Genomic DNA, 21,657 nt, shown 5'->3' with positions numbered 1-21,657 from the left:
TTCGTTTGATAAAAATTTTCCTTTCGTGTGGAACTTTCAATTTCCTACAAAAATTGGCACAAAGACAATTTTTTGTTTAAGCCTTAGTCTTAGTCTTAGTCTTAGTCTTAGTCTTAGTCTTAGTCTTAGTCTTAGTCTTAGTCTTAGTCTTAGTCTTAGTCTTAGTCTTAGTCTTAGTCTTAGTCTTAGTCTTAGTCTTAGTCTTAGTCTTAGTCTTAGTCTTAGTCTTAGTCTGTCCCAGATTTCGTCCAAAAGTCTTGAAATATCACTGTAAGATTATAACATGGCAACTCTCTGACAAGCAAATTTTAGAAATTATTTTTACTTTATACGTATATGCATTTATTTGTTAACGATTGTCTTAAATGTTAATTATGTTTTGTATTTTGTGGGTGTGTTAGGTGTTAATTGTATTATTATATTACTAACAACTAACACATGTGCTTATGATGAGCCTCTGATCGTAGTTAGAAGCTTGCTATAAGCTAACTACTTTCTGAAATTCTGAAGTGTAACGTTAAATTAATATTTCCGTTGACAGACATGAAACGTCAGAGCAGACTTTGTGTAAAGATAGTTTATTATAAAAGTGAAGACAGTTCTAAAGCTGGCTTCGAGTCTGACAATGTTTATATTGTATGAAAACTATTTCAGTTTTATTTTTAGACAGTTGACAGATAATTGACAGTTCGTCTTCAGACAGTTAATGCAATGATGTTTCTGGCAATATTGTCACAGAAAACTGTAAGTTTGCAATATTGTTAGATATTTTAACATTTTTACTGACAGATCTGACAGCTTTGACAGTTTGAAATGATCTAGAAATTTGTAAAAAACATCAAAGAACATGTAGTTTGAAAACCATTTATACCATTGTGTAAATGAATAAAAACCCAACAAAATTTGTGTCAAAAATTCTTTATTTCAACAAAGAATAATAATAAGATTCTACTATACTTTTTTTTATTAATAATAATACAAATTGTTTTACAAAAATATGATAAAATTATAAAATCAATGTATAAATTATTATTATTTATGTCTTTTCCGTATATAACTTATTTATTTGTTGTCATTCTTCCAAACTATTAACCTTGATTTTTTTTATATTTAAAATATAGGTAAATAAAATTTCCCAATTTAGTTTTTTTTTAAATTTTCTATAATTTTTCGTCAATTTTTATAATAAACACTGTTTTGTATTCTTTTTTTTCTAAACATTTACTCATAAGTTTATAAACTACATTGATTATACTAGACATTGATTCTGTTGTTTTGAGATTTTCTTTTGTTCTGTTTTGTTTTGTAACAAGAATATAACTTTATTACTTATTTTTTTAATTTATTATAATATTTTGTTTTTATAATTGATCACATTTAAATTTTTGTTTTTTCTTTAATATTTTATTTAAATTCTTAGCTAATTATGCAAAATTAGTACAAATGTTTTACTACTTGTTGCGCATTATACATTTATATATTTTTTTGTTTTTTTATGTATATATATATTTTTATCAATTGTAAAATAAATATTTAATTCATCCTAGCTACATAGCTAAATGGATATTATTTTCTTTTTCAAAACAAGAAAATGTTTCTTATTTATAATTTTAAAAATATATAAACTGCCTATCAATAGCTTTTATATTTCTTTTATTACTATCATTTTATTTTTAATTTTAACAAAAGCACATTTCCAACGCATTTGAAAAACCAATTCATTCGCTGATACATTTTCCAGACTGTTATTTTTTATTTCAAAAAATAATAATAATAAAAAATCACTGTTATTTTGGTTTTCTCTAAGAAGTTTTTTAATGAAAGTTCATTGAACCAATAAAATGTGATGTATTGATTATGAAATTGATATTGTTACTACCGACTTTCTAAGTGCAAGGATTACCTGTGACTTCGGGTTGAAAATGTTTGTATTTGATTTCAATTTAGAGGGGGTGGAGGGGGTGCATAACAGCAGAGGTAAATAACCAGACAGAAAAGGGATCATAAAAGGTTAAAAGTTCCAGAACACCACAATGAATAGAAGACATAGAAAGTCTTAACATTGATGATGATGATTATGGGGATGATGGGCCATTGAATATGATTTTATTTCCACTTGGAAATGTAGAAAGAAATGTCATAAAAAAGTAATAATAAATACTTTTACCTTCTCATGTTTATTGATTTGGAAAAATTATTTCTTTTCTTTTATTTTATTTCATTTTCTTATTTTATTTTTGTAACCATTAGTATTGGATTTCAAAATAAATAAGCTTAACAGGTGCCCATGGTAACTTTTATTTTTTCAAAGTTAAAAACCATGGAACGCAATTTAACATGGAGGGTTCTTTTTTTGCTTTTTGCATTATAGTATTAATATTTTTGATTGCGACTTTTTCCATGGAGATTGTCTGCTTAAAATGCAGTAAATAAAGCCGTTTACAATTATTGTATGGGGTTTCATTTGGAAGGTCTTGTTTCATTGCTGCAAGCATGATAATAATATCAGAAATACAAAAAAAAAGGAATAATTCAAAACAAACCATATCAAGTGTTTCTTCTTTCTGAAGAAGCTATTGGAATAAAATATATGACAAAGGATTTATTTGTTTCTTTTAACCTAAGGGCCATTGACAGGCAATAACTTATTTTGGATTATCTTTGGATTTGACAATCTCATATTACTTAAGAGGAGATTTTTTGTCAAGGATTGGTTTACCAAAGTTGATGTCTTAGTCACACAAAAACACACTTCAAATTTAATAGAAGAGAATTTGTAATTTTTATTCACGTTTCTTAAATCAGTTTCAAAAATTTCGTTATGCCTGTATCCTGTTCATTTGAATTAGTGGTAAAAGAATTATAATTCCACTAACTTCAATTTTTTCAACCAACCTTTTACTTTAAAATATTTTTATTTTTCGCATTTGTAAAATTCAGTTTTTTTTTTGTTGAAAAGTTTAAAGTTACGAATTATTATGTAACAAGTATTCAGTTTCATGAAAACTACGTTAATTCTATACAAAAGTTACTATATTGCAAAAATCATAAATACTCACAGTCCAATTTAATACGTCAAATCAAATCGAATTATTTAAAAACTACTCAATTTTAACATTCAGTTTCTTAAAGAATGTTTAAGAAATTCGATTTGTAACACCATCCACACAAATTTTATATGTAAAAGAGTAAAGCATATTTAACGAAAGTGTGATGAGAGTAACGAGTACAAGCATTTTTATGATAAGTATTGAAATTGTAACATTTTGTATAAGGAAAATTAACATAGTTTTTTTAAAGAGTCATGTTTGGTTTTAAGTAATGTAAGTAAGTTTTTTAATAAAGTAACGAATATTTAACTTGCATAATTATAATGTCCAAATCGTTACATAAAATGTCATGCGAAACTAACCTTTTTAATTTAATGCAAGCATGAGTCGAAAAGAAGTAGTTCAATACAATGTGTTCTACAATTCGGAGCCATTAACAAATGTAATAGTGCTAAATTTCAAAACTTAAACTTTTAGAAAATTCGCTAAAAACTTCAAATATTCTTTGTAATACAGTTCCTTCTTACTAAACGAATATATGGAGAGTAACGAATATATGAAGAGTAACGAATACTAATATTTTTTTAAGTTTGAATTGATGGTTTTCTGGCAAATTCATAAAAAAACCAATATCATCAGCGTTTTTGTTTAAACTTCCATTTTTTCAAAATGTTAAAGTAACGATAGTTAACAATTTTTTGTTTCGAATAAGTTACCAAATTCTAATCTGATACAATATAAAATAATAATTTCTACGGATTCATTTATTTTATGCAAATAACTATAGTAAAGAGCAAAACTATTCTTTAACGAGTATTTGAATATAAATTTAAAGTGACATATCGAGTTATCGTTAGCGAGTTGTAACACGTTCAATGTTTAATAAGCTGTTGCATTCAATACATTTAATTGTACAACTGCTATTACGAGTTAAATTCCTTTTTATTCCTCATCAATATTAACTCAAATTTTCAACTCATTTAACAATAGAAATGAGTATACAAATATTTTCTTAACGAGTTAGCTAGTTAATTATGTAACGATAATGACGAGAATAACGAGTTACAACTTTTTTCAAACAAACAATAATCGGGTCTTTAAAGAGTCATTGTAGCACCTTGAAAGTTCTTTCTTAACTCGTTTGACTTTTTTGAAGTCGTTTAGTCAGTGAATAATCTTAAGAGCAATGTGATAAGTCCACTAGCTCTCGTTTACTAGTTCGTGTGACCTTTAATTAAAGTAAAGTTTCCACACGTGTACTAATTTTTCGTGCAAATTATGTATATGTCCTATAATTAAGTCCACTTTAACATAACATCGAGAACTTCATAAAATTCTTGAAGGTCCTTTTTTCACAACTATAGGCAAAGTTAGTTAATTTAATTTCCATGTATACCTCGACCATAAATGCGTGATGGAAAATTTCAATACCAAAGTCGACTTAAGTGTTTTATTTTTTTTCTTATTAAATTCTTAAGAATTCTTTTCTTTTTCTTCTGGTTTCTCTCTATGCCACCCATTAATTATACAAAAGTTCACTGGGATAGGTTAAGGTCAAGTAGAAAATAAAGTTTTTCTTTCACACTAATAGTCACAGATATGTATATTCTACCTAACATTAACCTTTTGGCTTCACCTATAAAAATCATCATATACCTTACCTGCATACATATTATAATAAAAGAAAATGTAATGAAAAATGTCCTATCACGCAACATTTATTAACATTTACATTTAGGAGGAATTTTATACACATTTATTAAAAAATAAAAGAAAAAATATAACGGCCATTAAAAAAATAAAAATAATAATATGAGGAATGTGAGGTTATTTGTCAAACATTATTTCACACACCATAATTCAAAGAATCTTTAATGTTAGATTGTGGTATAATTAAATTTGAAATGACAGCAAAAATATTACGCGTGAACCATTTATCATTGTTATAAGAAAATAGCATTTATGATAAATAGTTTAAGTCATCTTTGTCAAAGAAGAATAAATTGTATTTTGTGGAAGAAAGGAACAAAAAAAAAACTAAATTAATTTATTAACAAGGTTGGTTTAAGACAAAAAAAGGTGTGGCTAAGACGACATTATATCGACATGCTTGAATTAGTCTCTATTGTTTTATTATCCTTTTTTTTTAAAACAGCAACACGCTATCTTTGTCATTGAAATAAAAAACGAATATAGAAGACCCTCATTGAAATAATGTACATATCTATGCATATAACGTTTCTTGAAGTTACTTAGTTGTTTTCTTAAACGAGTGAGATTCGTCTAAGAGTTTCATGCTAAATCACTTTTTTAAACATAAACAAACGTTAAAAACCATCACTTATATATTTCTAAAAATATTACGTATACGGCTTGTTGTACGTTTTTTTAATTGATTTCGTCATAGAAAATTAGGACATAATGAATAATAGATGTTGCAGGTAAAAATTGAGCTTATTATGAGTTGTAAAAAGATTAATAACATGAACTTACGTTAAGAACCATCAAAACGAAAATTTTAAAAAAGTACGTCTACGACACATTGAACAATTGATATCTTTTTGTTTCAAGATCGGATAAAGGATATTTCAAAATAAAGACTTTAATTGAATAGTTTATATTATAATAAATAAATCAAATATAAACAGAATGGGCCCTAAGTGGCTTCCTTGTGAAACTCCTGGGGTGGAATTGGCTAAGGTGATTGTTGATAAATGACAGCCAAAATAATTGAATTTCATCCATGTAAGATGGTAGTCAAATTGTTGCCTTAAAAGCTCTTACAACAAAAATTATATAGTCATTTTCAAACAAATATATTGTTTCTCAATAGAACTAATAGTCGTTTACAAAAAACGAATGGAAAATTTTGTCAGTTACCTTTTTAAAGTACATAAACACATTATTGTGACAGACAAAGCATACGACATTCGAAAAAACACAAGAAAAGTTAAAATTTAATTTAATACTTTTATTTAGATATTTTATGGGAGAATTGGGAAGATTTTACTCTGAAATTGAATTGAGTTGAATCAGCTTACACAGACAGAAACATCGATGACAGTCAATTTGACTATAAAAAATATGTTAGTCATTTATCAACTTAGACGATTTCACCCCTTACTTTGTTAATTTTACTAAACTTTACCAAATTGTTTCTACTGGTTTTGGATATTTACTGCAAGATATTTAGGCTACACCCTCGCGAAAGTATTATTATAATAAATAAATCAAATATAAACAGAATAGGCCCTAAGTGGCTTCCTTGTGGAACTTCTCATTTGGCTTCGAAAGCAATTATTAATTTAATCTATTAAGGTGATCTTTCAGAAAACAAATGGCAGCGAGTGCAGCTATAAGACTCAACGCCTCATCTCAATGAACCAATAACAATGTGGGACACTCTATGATTTTGAACCTTTTTGGTTCTATACCAAGGTACTTGGACTACACTATTCCTAAACCCCTATTTGGAAAAAACTTTCAGGTATCCATTACATCCTGGATGACAAATGCATCCATTTTTATACCGATGGATCCAAGACAAATGAGGGAGTTGGTAGTGGTGTGTACTCAGAAAAGCTTAATCTAAGCATTTCATTCCGCCTCCCTAATCATTGTAGCCTCTACCAAGCAGAAATTTTAACGATAAAAGAGGTTCTCTCCTGGCTAAGAGAAAACGTGATATCAACTCCTGATATCCGTACCTTCTCTGACAGTCAGGCTGCTATCAAATCCCTTGACGATGTCTCAACCAAGTCTCTAACGGCCCTCGATTGTCGATAGTCTCTTATGGAGATGGCGCAGCAATTTAACATTCACCTCTGTTGGGGGCCGGGCCACAGAGACATCACAGGAAATTGTAGAGCCGATGAACTCGCTAAAAATGGAACCGTCATACCTACTTAACCTGAAAGGAAGAAGATAGGTATACCGATAGCTACATGCAAACTTCTGCTAAATAAAACAGCTTTTGCGATAACAAACTCTAGGTGGCACAATTTACTAACATGCGCAGCCACAAAACTCATGTGGCCTTCAATGGACATAAAGCGCTCTAAAGACTAGTTATCTCAAAGCAGACTTTATATTAGCTCCCTAATAGGTGTCTTTACACTGTCTTATAGGCAGACACGCAATACGACTTGGTGTAGTCTCAAATGACTTCTGCAGGAGCTGTATGGACGAAGAAGAAGAGGAAACAATCTCTCACCTTCACTGCACTTGCTCTGCTCTTTCACTAAGATGCAAACTTCATCTGTGAGAATGCTCTTTTGATAATCCCAGTGAACTAGCTAACAAGGATATCAAATATCTCCTTGGCTTTATAAAAAGTTCAAATTGGTTCGACTAGTGGGAAGCAACTCTCTAGATTCATGTGGTATCACAATGGGGCTTTTCTTTTGGCCTAAGTGTGTGGATTATGAATTCGCAGCCACTTTAACCTAACTTAATGTGTTCCTTTTCTTGAGGTATTGCGTCAGTTAAAAGATTTGTTTAAATTTAAAATTCATTGCATATAAAATTTAAAAAAAGATTAAGTAGACGCCTTAGTGCACTTGTTTTATTGGTATTCTCATAGAGAATAGTGCATCATAAATAATAGACGTTGTAAATAAAATTGAGTATATTTAAGGTTTTTTAAAGATTAGCAACATCCACTGACGTTAAAATCGATTTAAACGAAAATTTAAAAAAAAGTACGTATACGCCACAGTGAACAATTAATATATTATTGTTTCTAGATCGGATATAACTAGGATTAATATTATAAGAGATCTAAAGGAAGAATTATTTTTATAAAGACAAAAATTAGCACAATAAAATAGTTAGAATAGTTTTGTATAAAAGTCTAATTTAAATAAATAACTTTTAATGAAGTAATGTTATTGTTCATTTGAATTAATTTGCATTTCGTCTTAAAAGAGTTTTTCTTATTCTCCGAGTATGATTGTGTCTTTTCGTACTATTTAAGTCAGTTTATGTTTTTTTTTCTCTGTTTTTGTTGTCTCTGTTTTTCACCAAGCTTTACATCTTTTGACATGGACTTTGCATACAATTTTAATCCTTTTATTCTGTTGAAATGTTTTAGTCACTCGTACAGAGTAATTTTTTTCTTCTTTGTCTCTTTTGTTAATCCTTTTCTTCTTTGCATATTATTTTTTATTTCTTTTATTAAATTTTCTTTTGCATCCATACACCCATTCTTCCCTCTTCCCCTCCTCCCTCTTCTACAGTTTCCACACTGAGTTTCAGTAACGATGAATGCAATGTCGGAAAAGTCAACATAATTTGTTGCATTTTTTTCTCTGTGTTTTTCTTTTTATTTGTATTTTCCTTGTTTCCGTTTTGTTCTTTTATTCTGTAAGTTGGTCCAAAAAAGCACCTACTTACTTATTTTCGTTGAACTCAGAGAACCTTTACTTAATATATATATAAAGGTAGGTAATTTCTGATGCTCTGCTATAAACGAGTATATGATGGTTATTGTGTTCAGTTCAGTATCGTTTTGAAGAATTTTCACCGGAATTCCTTCTACCTTTTGGTTTATCTTTATTTCCGATGAATGTTTCATTCAACTAAGTGATTTCTTTAGCATATTGCAAAAGAGAAGAGGTATATGTTTTTTTTTTATTTTTTATTTCTGTTGTCGAATTGAAATTACATTTACCTATAGATAGATACATTAACACATACATGCATACAGGCATCTTTTGACGAAGGAAAATCAATGGGGTGGTGTATTATAGGGATGCGATAGGATTGTGGTGTGGTTGGGGAAGAAGAATGTACAAAGATGATGATGATGATGTTGTATTCAAAGAATTGACGGGTTATTTTCATTTTTTTTGCTTTCCTTTTAGTGCATTCGTGCGCGTATTCAGATCAGAATTGTAAAAAAACATACAGAAATATTCTTTTTTGAAAAATCATATTTCATAGGAAAAAAAATAAAAACAAAATATGGATAATCGAATATGTATCTATTGAAGTTGGAAGAATCCTATTTATTGAAGGATATTTCAATACACTATAATTAAGTAAGCTAAATAGTAATATTTTAACCTCAAATGGATAAAAGATATTTTAAAATAACAACTTAAATTAAATCGTTTACAATGAAATGGAAATAAGTTTACTTTTTAAAATGTATGGTTAAACTGCAAAACTGTAAGGCTTAACTTATACGTTTTTGTATTGGGTATTTACTGCTGGATTACGAGGCAACACCTTCTTTAAAAGTAAAAATTTCTCTTTAACCATTTATGAACAGAATAGGTTCTTAGTGGCTCCCCGGCGGAACTCCTGATTTAGCTATGAAATATTTTAATCGAAAAGTGGTTTCTTTCAAATAAAAGGGTTTTTTCTTTAAATAAAAGGGGTTTCGTTCAAATAAAAGGGGTTTCTTTCAAATAAATACAAATATATTACTCATAGAAAATTATAGATTTAATGTATTGCATATACGAACAAATATAAACAGAATGGGCCTATAGTAGCTTCTTTGCGGAACTCTTGATTTAAATTTGGAAGCGTTTATGAACTTAACCTATTAAGGTTAACATTAGTAGATATAATTATATTAAAAAGGAATTGAATTCCTAAATATTGCAATGACGAGGAAAGAGAGAGTGTTGTAAGGCATTCCACATTCGCGTAGTACGGCTAAAGAACGAGTCTCTGTATTTGTCAGTACGGCTGAAGTTGGGCTCGAGGGTATACTGATGAGTATTCCTAGAGGCGCGAATGTTACGGTTGAACTGTTTAAAGGGAGGAATACAACTGGCCATTTCTCTAGAGCATAAGCCGTTAAAATAACGGTAAAAATGGGTCAGATAAGAGACCTTCAAGCGATGTAAATGATCTTATGATGATATTTTTATCTATCAATTTAAATGCTTTACGTTCAATACTATCCAAGAGCCTTAAGTAAGATACAGGAGCACTAGCCTAGAGATGGGAGTTATACTCAAGCTTTGGACGTTTCCAGATCAGAAGGGACGAAATATTTCTTCCATCGCCTTAGGAAACTCAAACACCTTGCCGCATGGCAACATCGAGTATGTGATCGTTCTACAAGAGGTGGTTGGTGACACACATACCGAGAAAAGGGATCTGAATCTGAAAACGAATATTAAAAGCTGAGTTCTATCGTCAGCGAAACAATGTATTGGATAAGATGTTGCAGACAGGAGATCATTAATAAAAATGAGAAAGAGTGTTGGAAATAGAACAGAGCCCTGAGGCACACCAGCATTTATTTTATGGTTTTCAGACTTGAATCCATCCAATTCTACTTATATTGAACGATCCGAAAGGTAATTACTAATCCAATGAAGCAGGGATTCATGGAAACCGAAAGCAACGCATTTTCGATAAGAGAGCCTAATGCCAAACCCTATCAAATGCTTTTGAAATATCAAGTGCAATAATCTTACTTTCCCCAAAGTGATGTAATGATTTGCTCTACTGTTTGGTGAGATGAACCATGAAATCACCTATTGCTACGAAAGCCATATTGTCGGTCTTTAAGAAGCTTTCGATCTTCGAGATATTTCTTGAGTTGATAATTAATCAGCGTTTCTATGACCTTGAAAAGAAGGGACGTAAGTGCAATCGGTCGGTAATTAGAGGGTGAGGAAGATTCGCCTTTTTTGGGGATGGGCTGCACAAGTGCAGTTTTCCATCCTCTCGGAACGAGATCTGATGAGTAGGACAGATGAAAAAGCTTACGCAGTGGTTTTGCAAGCGTTGAAGAACACCTTTTCAAAACAATAGCGGGGATACCATCCGGACCAGCGGATTTATGTGTTTAGATCTCTTAGGACTCTTGCCACAGTACGAGTGCGAAAAAAGATTGGTCCCATAGAATCACTAACACTCAATGGCAGCGTAGAATTAACGGCGAATGACCTAGCGAAGAGATTAGCTTTTTTTTAAAAAGCTAACAAAAGTTCTGCAAAGTTAAATTCTATTTCAACCTGAGCCATTTTTTCTTCCTGAATTTTTAATAATTTTATTCATAAAAAGGATTTCTAGTTTCTATGCTTAAAAACGACTTAAGCCTTATTTTATGTTTCTTTATTTTTAACGCTTATCACGCAATTTACAAACTATGTATGTTGTTGAACTTTTAATGTTTCAAAAATGTTTCTCTCGTAAATTAATTAATTTACGAGTTGTCAACATAAAGAGGCATAAATGGTAATAGATTAAAATCATGTTTACATTTTCAGACGCCTAGACCCTTACGTATTAACGACCCTTACGTATTAACGAGTTTTAGTTTAACTCGCAACTAAAAACCTGGATCTTAGAGTTTTAATTTTTATTAATTAAAATATGCAGAAAATTAAGATATGCAGATTATTTTTAGCGAATTGTAATTTTAATATGAAAGATTTTTTAAAAAATAGTATAATTAAAATAATATTAATATACAACTCTTATTGAACGCACCCAAAAAGTGACAGGTTATAAAATTAGCAAACAGATCTTTTTTGACATTAGGTGCAAACGTCAGAGTACCGCAATGCCGTAGGAAAAAGAAACAGCAATAAAAACATCATATTATGCAACGTGGGAACATTTCACCGTTTTAAAATGGGTCTGTTCACAACACGAGTCTGACCGAGCTATGTAAAGTTAAGAAACAACTTCTTTTTTTTTAATACAAAAGGCCCACCGAATTTAAACTCTTTCTCCTCTTTGAATACAATTTTTAAACTCTATTAGACAAACATAATACCATCAAAAAATTATAACCATAATGAAGAGTAAGAGAAAAAGAAAAGAAAAATAAGGAAGAAAACAGAAAGCGAAACTAAATTCAAAGAAGGGGATTTTGTGCTATGTATTTTGAATGCAACTTCTATAAAATTTTCTTTAAAAAGGGGTTAAATGGTTAAGTCTTGTTTATCTCTATTTAATCTCTCATTTAGTTGGATCATTTCTGTAGATAGAGTCAATCAAAGTGATTTATTATTATTATTTTCAAAACAAAATTAAAGACAGCAGATTTACGGCTTTTCTATGGTATTTAGGTTTCTTTTCTATTTTTTGGTTTCTTAAAGCGCAAATTCATTTATAAATCCTTTTTTCGATAAACAACGCAGTCTAATAATTGCACACATTAACATTTTTTTTTATTATTTTTTATTTTTTAAAATACAAACTAATGAATTTTAGTTTTCCAAAATTTCTCATTTTCTGTTTCATTTTTTTTTTTACTGAACATTGTTTTTTTTTTGCTTTGTTATTTTTAAAAATTAGTCTTATGAACAAGCTTAATAACTACTTTTACAAAAATGTACTTTTTTTGTTTTAAATTTCTTGTTTTTGTTTAACCTAAAAATTCAGCTATAATTAAAAGATTCTTTTTTTAGGCAATTTCATATTTTTCTTTTAAACAAAAATGCTTTCATTTGCTATAAGCTGAGTGTTGAACGTAGTTTTATTTAGTCATTTAAGTTGATAATAAATTTGTACATAATAAAATATATTTATAAAAATAAGTTCACATAACTTTTTATTTAAAAATTAGTCATCATCTAGGGTTTTTGAAATAATTTATTATATTTTTATTGGAATAATTAAAATTCAGGGTTAAAAAGAGGAAATTTGTGTCATTAATAGATCCTTGCAACATTTTAAAGATACCATTTTTTAACTTGCCTTAGACTATTGATAATGAACGATCAACATATTGTTACATAGCGAAAACCATCTGTCAGCCGTCACCTGTCTAATTAGTTTCCACTTTTAAAACAGTGATGCCAGTTCAATTAAAAAAAAATTATTGAGTGAAACCTTCTCATATACAGAAATAAATCCTACATTAGAAAATTAAATCCTTAGAAGTCCTCAAAAAACTATTCTTTTCAAATGTTTTCGAAACTAAATTATAACTTTTGTTCGTATACATTCTATATGGCAGCTGTAGTGTCCATGAAAATTACAAAACAATTCAACTGATGAAAATCCTATTTGAGTCAATAAAATTAAGCTATTTTATCCATTTATTAAATTTCGGTCAAGAGAGTGTTGCTGAACCGAAATAAATACAAAGTAATAACGTGAATGATATTCAATTTATTTAGTTATTCCCATAAGAAAGTTAAAAAAGAAACACAATATTACAAAGACTTTTATATAAGATTTATCCTGGAAAATTCTCGACATATTTGACATTGATTGACAACTTGAAGTAGGGAAAAGTTGATGATGGTTATACGAGTGGCATACTTCTTGACTGTTATTTTGGCGGGAACACAAAAAGTATATCTATCTATACCATCGATATAGGGATTCCAAAACTTTCAAAAGAATACAAAAATAATATATTTTCTTATTGGGAACGTCTTTTGATGGTTTAGTGGGTGTTATTTCTCTTTTGTAGTTTGTAGTTTGAAAAAGAAGCTCTTGAAAAATAAAATCGCAATAATAAGAAAATAAGTCTATAAAAAGTAGGATGTTGAATTTCAAATTTTATATTTTTCTCAAAATCGATTTTTATTATTATCATCATCATAAAAGCATAAAATAGAAAATATGAAATTGGAAAGATGGAATATGCATTCTATTTTTATTTCTTTTCACTATGCATACCACACATATTTTATATATAATTTTTCCTTGAAATAAAATTTAAGATATTTTTATGAGAGTACCTATGTACATATTTGTAGGTAGATAAAAGTGCTGTGTTATTTTCTTTCTATAATTTAACAATAGACAATAATTTCAGACGAAATTTGCTGACAAGAACAGAGAATCGGTTCCTATTTGTCTTGTTATGATGTTTTTTTTTTATGTTGCTAGGAATTAAATCTTGAAATGTTTGAAAATCATAAACTCAAAATTTTAAGAATTTTAATATGTAAATATTTTCTTCTTTTCATCAAATCAATGAATTTTGCTCAAATACTTTGGTACTTAAGAGCATTGGAGAAGGTACAGATTTTTAGAATGTGCTATTTGTCTGATTTAAGACATTCCTCATATTATAAAGTTTTGAAATTCTTTGTTTGTAAATTTTATTATTTTGGTTAACATATTTTTAAATCTTAATTTTTTGTCATTAGTTCCCTCGAAAGGTACATTTATAATAACAAACAATTTCAGACCAAGTTCACAGTGGATTGAAGTGGATTGAGCTACTAACTGCGAACTGTGGATGTTCGCATATTTTGACTTTTCTTTCACATAAGCTTTGTTTCTATTTGCAGACAGCGACGAACTGTCAATTTATAATTACCCTTTTCAACAAACAAAATAAGAGAGATATAATGTTGAGGTTAAGTTGAGCGCGAACAATTTATTCGTTGCAGTGTGGATTGTATGTGGAACGCGAATAGAGTTTGACAGTTCGTAGCAACTACATTGCAATTCATTGCTAACAAATTGTTTTTACAAAATTGTCTTGTTTTGGAGAACAAAATGCAAATTTATCCTAACATAAGTTTCAGTTGGTTTCTTATAATTTAATTGTGTTTTTGTTTGAAATTGACTTTTTAAAATGTGTATCATCACGTTTGTTCGTCCTTTCGTTCATTCGTTGTTCGCTCTCATGTGCAAGACCTTTAAGACATGTTTCAACTAGGTTTTGTGCCAGTTTTCATTGAGTTTATAGAAAACACGTGATTTTTTGGGTTTTAATTTGTCGATAACACTCAAACTTTATAACATCCAAAAATTCAAGTTTTACAAAAAGATGTGTTGGATAATGTTTGTGAGTCTTGACAGCTTTAGTTGCAGTAAAGTAAAACTGAACGTGTGAACACTTCCAAAAGATGGCAAGCAGTTTTTGTAGATAAAGTGACAATTATTCAAAGTTTAAAATTCTATAATTTTACAATCTTTTAACATCAAACCAAAATAAAATTTTAAAATATGTATACTTTGACTTTTAGTAATTTGCTAAATTCACATCACTTTTGAGTTTCAAATCAATAACGAATCTATTAATTTGAAACTCAAAAGTGATGTTATTAAGGTATGCTTGCTTGGTTTTTTTCTTTTGAAAATGTCACTTTTAGACGTGTTCACATTTTACGTTTTTAATAAAAGAAAGTTACTATTTTAGTACTAAGCAAAACAAATTAAAAGTTAGTCATTTTAAATTACGTGTTAATAATATCATTGGTCCAACTGACACATGACGTATTAATTTTTTAATAGGACAGAATTCGGAAAATAGGGTATTCGCATAAATTTTGTTTGTTAACAATCAAAAAAAAATAGCTAAGCTGTCAGAACTAAATGACAGTAAATAACAAATTATTTTTTCACAAAATTCATTGCACTGGCATTGAAAGAACAGAAATCTACTCGAATTTCAAACATTTTGTATTTTGAACGAAGCCTATGATTTGCCAATCAGTTTTTTGACAGCTGTTGTAAGGCAAGTTGCTGAGTTCGTGTAGTTGTAAATGGTATATTCATATATATTTTTGACATATTTAGATTTAATAATTAAAGATTTCCAAAAATAGTTTCCTGAAAATTATTTATGTATATACATATGTAGATAGTATAACAGTTTTTAGAATAGACAGAAATAGAAAGTATACGCTCCTTATTTTGACGTCTTATAATTTTTTTATTTCGCGCTTCAATTCTCGGTTTCTTCTTGTAAATCAAGTGGAAAGGATAAGATAAAATCATAAAACGACAAAACTAGTTTCCCAAATTGGGATATTCTTAACAATATTCCAGGCTTTGAGTCTCAAAATGTGTAAGATATACATACATTACATTCTCTGTTTCATGTATAATTCTACTCTTCTATTGATGTATCTTTAATTATCTTTGTTCATTTCAATTATTGGGTTTTGCTATGTTTTTTTTATTTTGTTTTGAAAATGAATCAAGTCACGATTTAAAGTAAACAAATTATTGTCTCACGGTGTAATTTAATCATGGCTGTCATCTGTCAACATCTAACGTAAAACTGAAAAGTTCCAATTATTACGTCAAAACTAAAGTAGTCAGCAATATTGTAATATTATTACTTTTCATAACTCAAACCTTTAAGGGTTGTGAAATTAACAAATGTGACGATGACAGGTCATAAATTAACACCTTGCTGATTTATAAATTTCATTAAAGAAAATGTAGAAACAAAATATTGGCGAACTGTCACTCTATTGAAAATTAATAAAAGTTTTAAAGCAATGTGCAAGGTTTAAACCTAAAGGGACTTACACATTAGTAAATTAGTCACAATATTGTTTGTTAAATTTTCTTTTATACTTTTCAAAAAAAGTATCTTCCCTTTTCACCCTTCTGTGTGTTGTCAAAGACATTTTGAAAACATAAAAGGCAAGTTAAACAAAACAAAATACATTTCAAAAACACTGCAGTTTGTTTTTAAGTTCTTATAAAAATAATAAAAGTTTGTTTGATAAAGTTAAAAAGTTTAGTTTTAAACTTTATATAAAGGACTTAGTTGGACATGGAATGTTGCATATTTATCAATTCTTGAGTTTTTTTTCCAAACAAAATAAAGTTTTGTATTTTTTTTTTCAAAACAGACTTAGAAATGAAAATTGCTTTGGAAGCTTTTTTTTAACTTTTGTTTTTTCTTAAGGACGGACAATTTAATTTCATCACTAACTCGTTTTGGTGGTGGATTCAATACTAAACTTTATGACTTAATAAAACCACTTCAACACAACCCTCAGCTTACAAAGATCTACCTCTATTCAGGCGGATGCATTTTAGACTTGTTTTTTTTTGTTGGTTTTTAATTTCAAAACTATTGCATTTACAACAACAAAATCCTATAATTAGGTTTATATAGAACTCACTCTCTAAGTAGCACTACTGCTGTCACTATCAGTATTTAAAGATCCATTGGATGCCTTCAGCTCGGAACCACAGAGGCTCTTCGAAACTGTGGCCGGGGAACAGGATGCACTCATGCCATGACGACACGGTTGTGGTGATGTGGGATTTGACAGGCCCGATTCGTGGATCGGAGATAAGGTAGGCGAGCGAGTTCGGAGAAAGTGTTTCCTTCGTTGTCGCCGATAGACGGAATTGAGGGCTGGCAACCGCTGGGAGTTTGTAGGGATGTGTGAAAAGCTTAGTGTGTCCGCCAGTTCGTCTAGGTCTGTGGGATTTGGCATCTTTCGTCGTGCAGGAGGTGGTGCTGAAGGCATTGTCAGCCCATGAGCTGCGTTATAGGTGTAGCTCTCCTCGTCTCGGATAACCGAAGTTGGCAAAATAGTTTCTATCGATTGCACGCTGCTGTGATCACTCGACGGCGAGCTGCTGCTGTTCTCATACATCGGAGGGTAGGGTATTGGGCGGATTTGGTTTTGCTTGACATTGCATGCTGGGGAGGGATGCTGAGGGTGATGGGTGGCGGCGGCGTTTACCATGGTTTCGTTGTGTCGGCAGCGAGGTCTGCGATAACGGTTTATCATGCGCATCATGTGGCGGAACCGAGCTATGGGCCAGGGACGGTTCATTCGCGGTCTCTGAGGTTGTTTGAAGTTGGCACCATTTGTCTTGATGAAATGCACTGGGATCTGGGTTGGATTCTTCTTGCCCGCCATCACTCCGTTGCCGTTTTGTTGCTCAACGTCAGACCTATTGACCCCCATGGAAATTGTTGAAATTATGTCATTGGGCACATCGGGGCTATCGGGCACGTTGGAACAGCAATTCCATTTTCGCCGCCAGCGATGGTGCTTCGAAATTGTCTTAACGTTCTCAGTCTTGAGGGGAGTCTTTATGTGGAACGTGCAGAAAGTGCATTGTTCGCTGAAGTGCAAGAAGGACCGGGTCGTGGCAGAAGCTTCAATTTCGCCAACCAGTGTTGCCTTGCTCGCTGCCGTACTGAGTTTCCTTCGTCTCTGGGCAAACTTCGAACAACAGTGGAAGGACTTGGTTTTGCATTTCTCTATCGCTTCAATATCACCCGCAGCGGCTGACAGAGCAGCTGCTGCCGTAGTAGTTGCAGTTGTCGCCTCGTCCGCCTCCAGCAGCGAACACATGTAGTAAGTCTTCAGGGCAGTCTGATGGTACTCGCGGGAATTCTCGCAGCAGTGCAGTGTTGAAGGACGGTCTTCGGGTTTGGCTTGGAAGAGACGAAAGTCGTCGGGAAAACTATTGGGGTGACGTAAACTCGAACAGAAGTACATCTGGCTGCAGGAGTCCTTGGACGAGTCGGGACTGCTGCCGTCAGGACTGCTGTTCATGTTGTAGGTTACATTCTTTGGCAAAGTAGAGAGTGCTTGTTGTTGCTGCTGCTGCTGTCGATGATTGCGAATGTACTCGTAGGTGGTCAGTCCAAGGAACGAAATATAGATGTGGAAAAAGCAGAGATGAAGAAGCAAGCCAGCTGTGATGGCCGCCAAAACTCCAAGGAATCCAATGAACACGAGGAATATGGTGTCGCTGAATCCGATCCCATTAACGGCTGCTGCTTCAACAGTCTCCTTGACCAAGCTCGATGGAGTAGTTGTGTCATTGATGATGCTGTCTGTGGAATTTCCCAGACTCTGGTTGAACATCTGAATAGTGTCGTTCCAGAGTGTGACGTTTTCTGGGACCAGCGTCACATCGTCCAGAGTGGTCTCGTTGAACGAACTCTGCTGGACCACAGCTTTGGAGACGGCCATTTCCGCGTCCATGTACCAAAAACTCAGCCATTGTGGATTCAGATGATAGAGCACGATCTGGGCCAATGCCGCAACCACAATGACCAGAGTCGCTACTACCGCCGATACGACACACATCAGGAACGCTACATAGTTTCTCGAGCCAATGCAATGATTCAACCACTTGCAGTGATGATCAAACTTTCCCACACACTTATTACACACCGAGCAGTGCTTTGTTCGTTGACTGGTAGTTCGAATGTTACACAAATGACAGCGGCCGTTTTCGATGACATGCGAATGTTTGGCGCGATCGAATTCGGGTACAATGCGATCGTTGCGATGCAAACGGCGTAGCTCACGATCCGCAGGATCAATTAAAAGCGCAGCTAAATGCGAAACTATATGCACAATATACAAGCCAGAGACAAGACCGTAAAGAGGGCCTTGCAGCTCACTGCTAAACGAAGGAATCAACACCCAAAACGAAGCAACGCCAAAAATAATCAAAACAATCCAGCCAAAAATTTGCAATGGATGCAACGGAAATTGCAAGCCGTTCAATCGACGTCCTTTACGATGTTGCAACTCATTGACATTATCCTGAAAGGAAACACACCTCGAGAAGTCACATTCAAAAGCGGATTTTTTCTTGTTGTTTGGCGATTTTTCACAATTATTGTCTTCGGCACCATTTTCGGCATCATTGTCATCAGCATCGTTATCATCATCCTCATCGTTGTCTCCTTTGTAATTGGTATTGGAGTGTGTGAGTGCGAAATGCACTATGTGTGCTTTTGAATTGATGTTTCGGTCAGCAGTTGGTGTTATTGTGGTTATTTCTATTGCCGATTGTTTATTTAGACTATGACCGTTGCTACCGTTCGTTTCGATTCGATTCGATGCGTTTGTATGCTCTGGGAGCATGTTATAGCGATTAATTCAATAACACGAATACACAGTGGGACAAAAGATGCACTTATAAACGACATTCCATACACAAATTTCGATTGTTTGATAATAAAATATCCTTTGTTTTTTTTTTTTAAACGTTGGTACTTTCAGCGATTTTTACCCCGGAACATATTTTTCGAAAGTACATTTATTGAATTTATCATTTTAGATTCTATTTTTTTGATTACAAAAACACCTAAGAAACACATTAATGGGTTTTATCTCCTATATCGTAAGAACAATTTTATTAAAATATCTTTGATTTTTGCAGAGTAGTGTTATTTTTTTTTGTAATTCACTAACTAACAGAAAAGCAAATTTTTTCTTTAATATCGTATTTTTGTATTAATATCGTATTTACGATATAACAATTTTGTATGTTGAAAACATTTGTTTTTTTAAGATTTCACAGAAAATAACGTTTAAAACGGTATTTTATGAATTTTTAAATATATCGTAAGTATTCTTCACTTTTAATATAGTCTTAACTTCTTAAATTTTCACTTTAAATTCATTTTGGATTTTTCTTTTGGTAAAAAAATATCACTCTATTAATAAATAGTATTATTATACATTTTTATCAAATTAAGTATGTTTCAAATCCCACTACAGTTTTATCGTATTTTTTTACAGATTTATTTTCCCTTTTTGTTGATTATTTCATAAGACAAATTACTTCCTTTCTTAAGGACACGTAACCTCATATCGTAGAGTTAAAAAATTGAGATCTTTACTAATTGCCTTTCAAATTCAAATTACTTTCAAGCATTTTTAGGCACTTCTTAAAAGGTCAAACCACTTGGCTCCTTGGCTGCGATATTGCTTTAGCTTAAACAACAGCAAAATAAAAATCCACTCGACAAATCTTCAACAATTATTTTATTTTGTTGTGACACAAGTGTCCTTTTCAGCTTTTAATACTTTTTCTTTTTTTTTGCTTTCTATTTTTCGCATAAACTTTGCTCCTTTTTGGCTACAATTGAGTTTATTTTTTCAGGGTGTGTTGAGTATCTTTTTTCTTTTTTGATTTTCCTTCTTGATGTTTATGTAACAATAATTGTTGATGATAGAAAGCAAAATAGAACAACAGCCTTATAGAGACACAGGGTGAAAAGGGATAATTCTAAAAAATTAAAAAGGAGAAACAGGATTACTTTGTTCTATCGGTTTTCTTTTATTCCTTTTTTTAATTCATTCGGTTAAATGAAAAACACCGAGCTTGGGTTGTTTGGTATGGTGTGGTTTTTTTTAACAATTAATGACAACGGCTACATTGAATACATGTAGTTTAATTGACAAAAGCACAACTTCTATTGTTCGAAAAGGGTTGTTTTCGATGAATTCACGACGACGGCATAACAACAAAAACAACAACACAGAAGACGACGACGTTGACGAGTAACGACTGACGACGGATACGACGGCTACGACAAAATATACGATATACACAATGGATGGATGGTTGTTATGGCATGTTTTGTATTTACTTTTTTAAAATCCAAAATCACTTGTTTTAGAGATGGGGAGTATCTTTGTATTGTGTTTGTTTGTTTGTTTTCAATTCAATTCAGCACAATAGAAACATAAAACAAAAGATATAAACAAAATATTATTACGATACGGTTTCTAACCATGACGGACGGGGTATAAGCTACAACTGAATCCCATAGATGTGGTGCTGGTGGATGTATCCCAATGAGCCAAGCTACTATACTATATCCATTGGAGTGGAGTTTTTGCGTTTTGGAAAAGCATTTCATCCTCTCCAATCTCCATCAACTCTCTGAGTTTTCAAAAACACTCTGTGAGCTGTGAGTGGGATTTGGAAATGGATACCAAAGTTTTAAACTTGCAAAAGCTTTTAAATAAGACACAACAAATGTAGGTACAGTGTACATAAACATTGTACTATAAGTTGTTGGCGGATATAACCCCCTTTTGGACGGATGGATTGATAGATAGATTTAAGTTAAGATTGTATAGACAGATGTTATAGATCACACTTTGTGAACTCTCTTTTGGTACTAGAATATCTTTTAATG

The 21,657-nt window shown here is 31.6% G+C and overlaps 2 protein-coding genes across 4 annotated transcripts in view; both read right to left on the bottom strand.

Annotated features, from left to right (window-relative positions):
* Positions 1-21,657, bottom strand: part of LOC129952256 (tRNA-dihydrouridine(16/17) synthase [NAD(P)(+)]-like) — a 95,130-nt gene that overhangs the window by 55,854 nt on the left and 17,619 nt on the right. The gene's annotated exons all lie outside the window — the stretch shown is intronic.
* On the bottom strand, positions 903-21,656 carry LOC129952254 (uncharacterized). The gene has a single exon (XM_056064755.1). The coding sequence runs from the start codon at positions 19,586-19,588 to the stop codon at positions 16,865-16,867; it is 2,724 nt and encodes a 907-aa protein (XP_055920730.1). The 5' UTR covers positions 19,589-21,656; the 3' UTR covers positions 903-16,864.

The sequence above is a fragment of the Eupeodes corollae genome, chromosome 3 (genome assembly GCF_945859685.1).
Source record: "Eupeodes corollae chromosome 3, idEupCoro1.1, whole genome shotgun sequence".
Lineage (NCBI taxonomy): Eukaryota > Metazoa > Arthropoda > Insecta > Diptera > Syrphidae > Eupeodes > Eupeodes corollae.
This window is presented reverse-complemented; position numbering and strand designations above follow the sequence as displayed.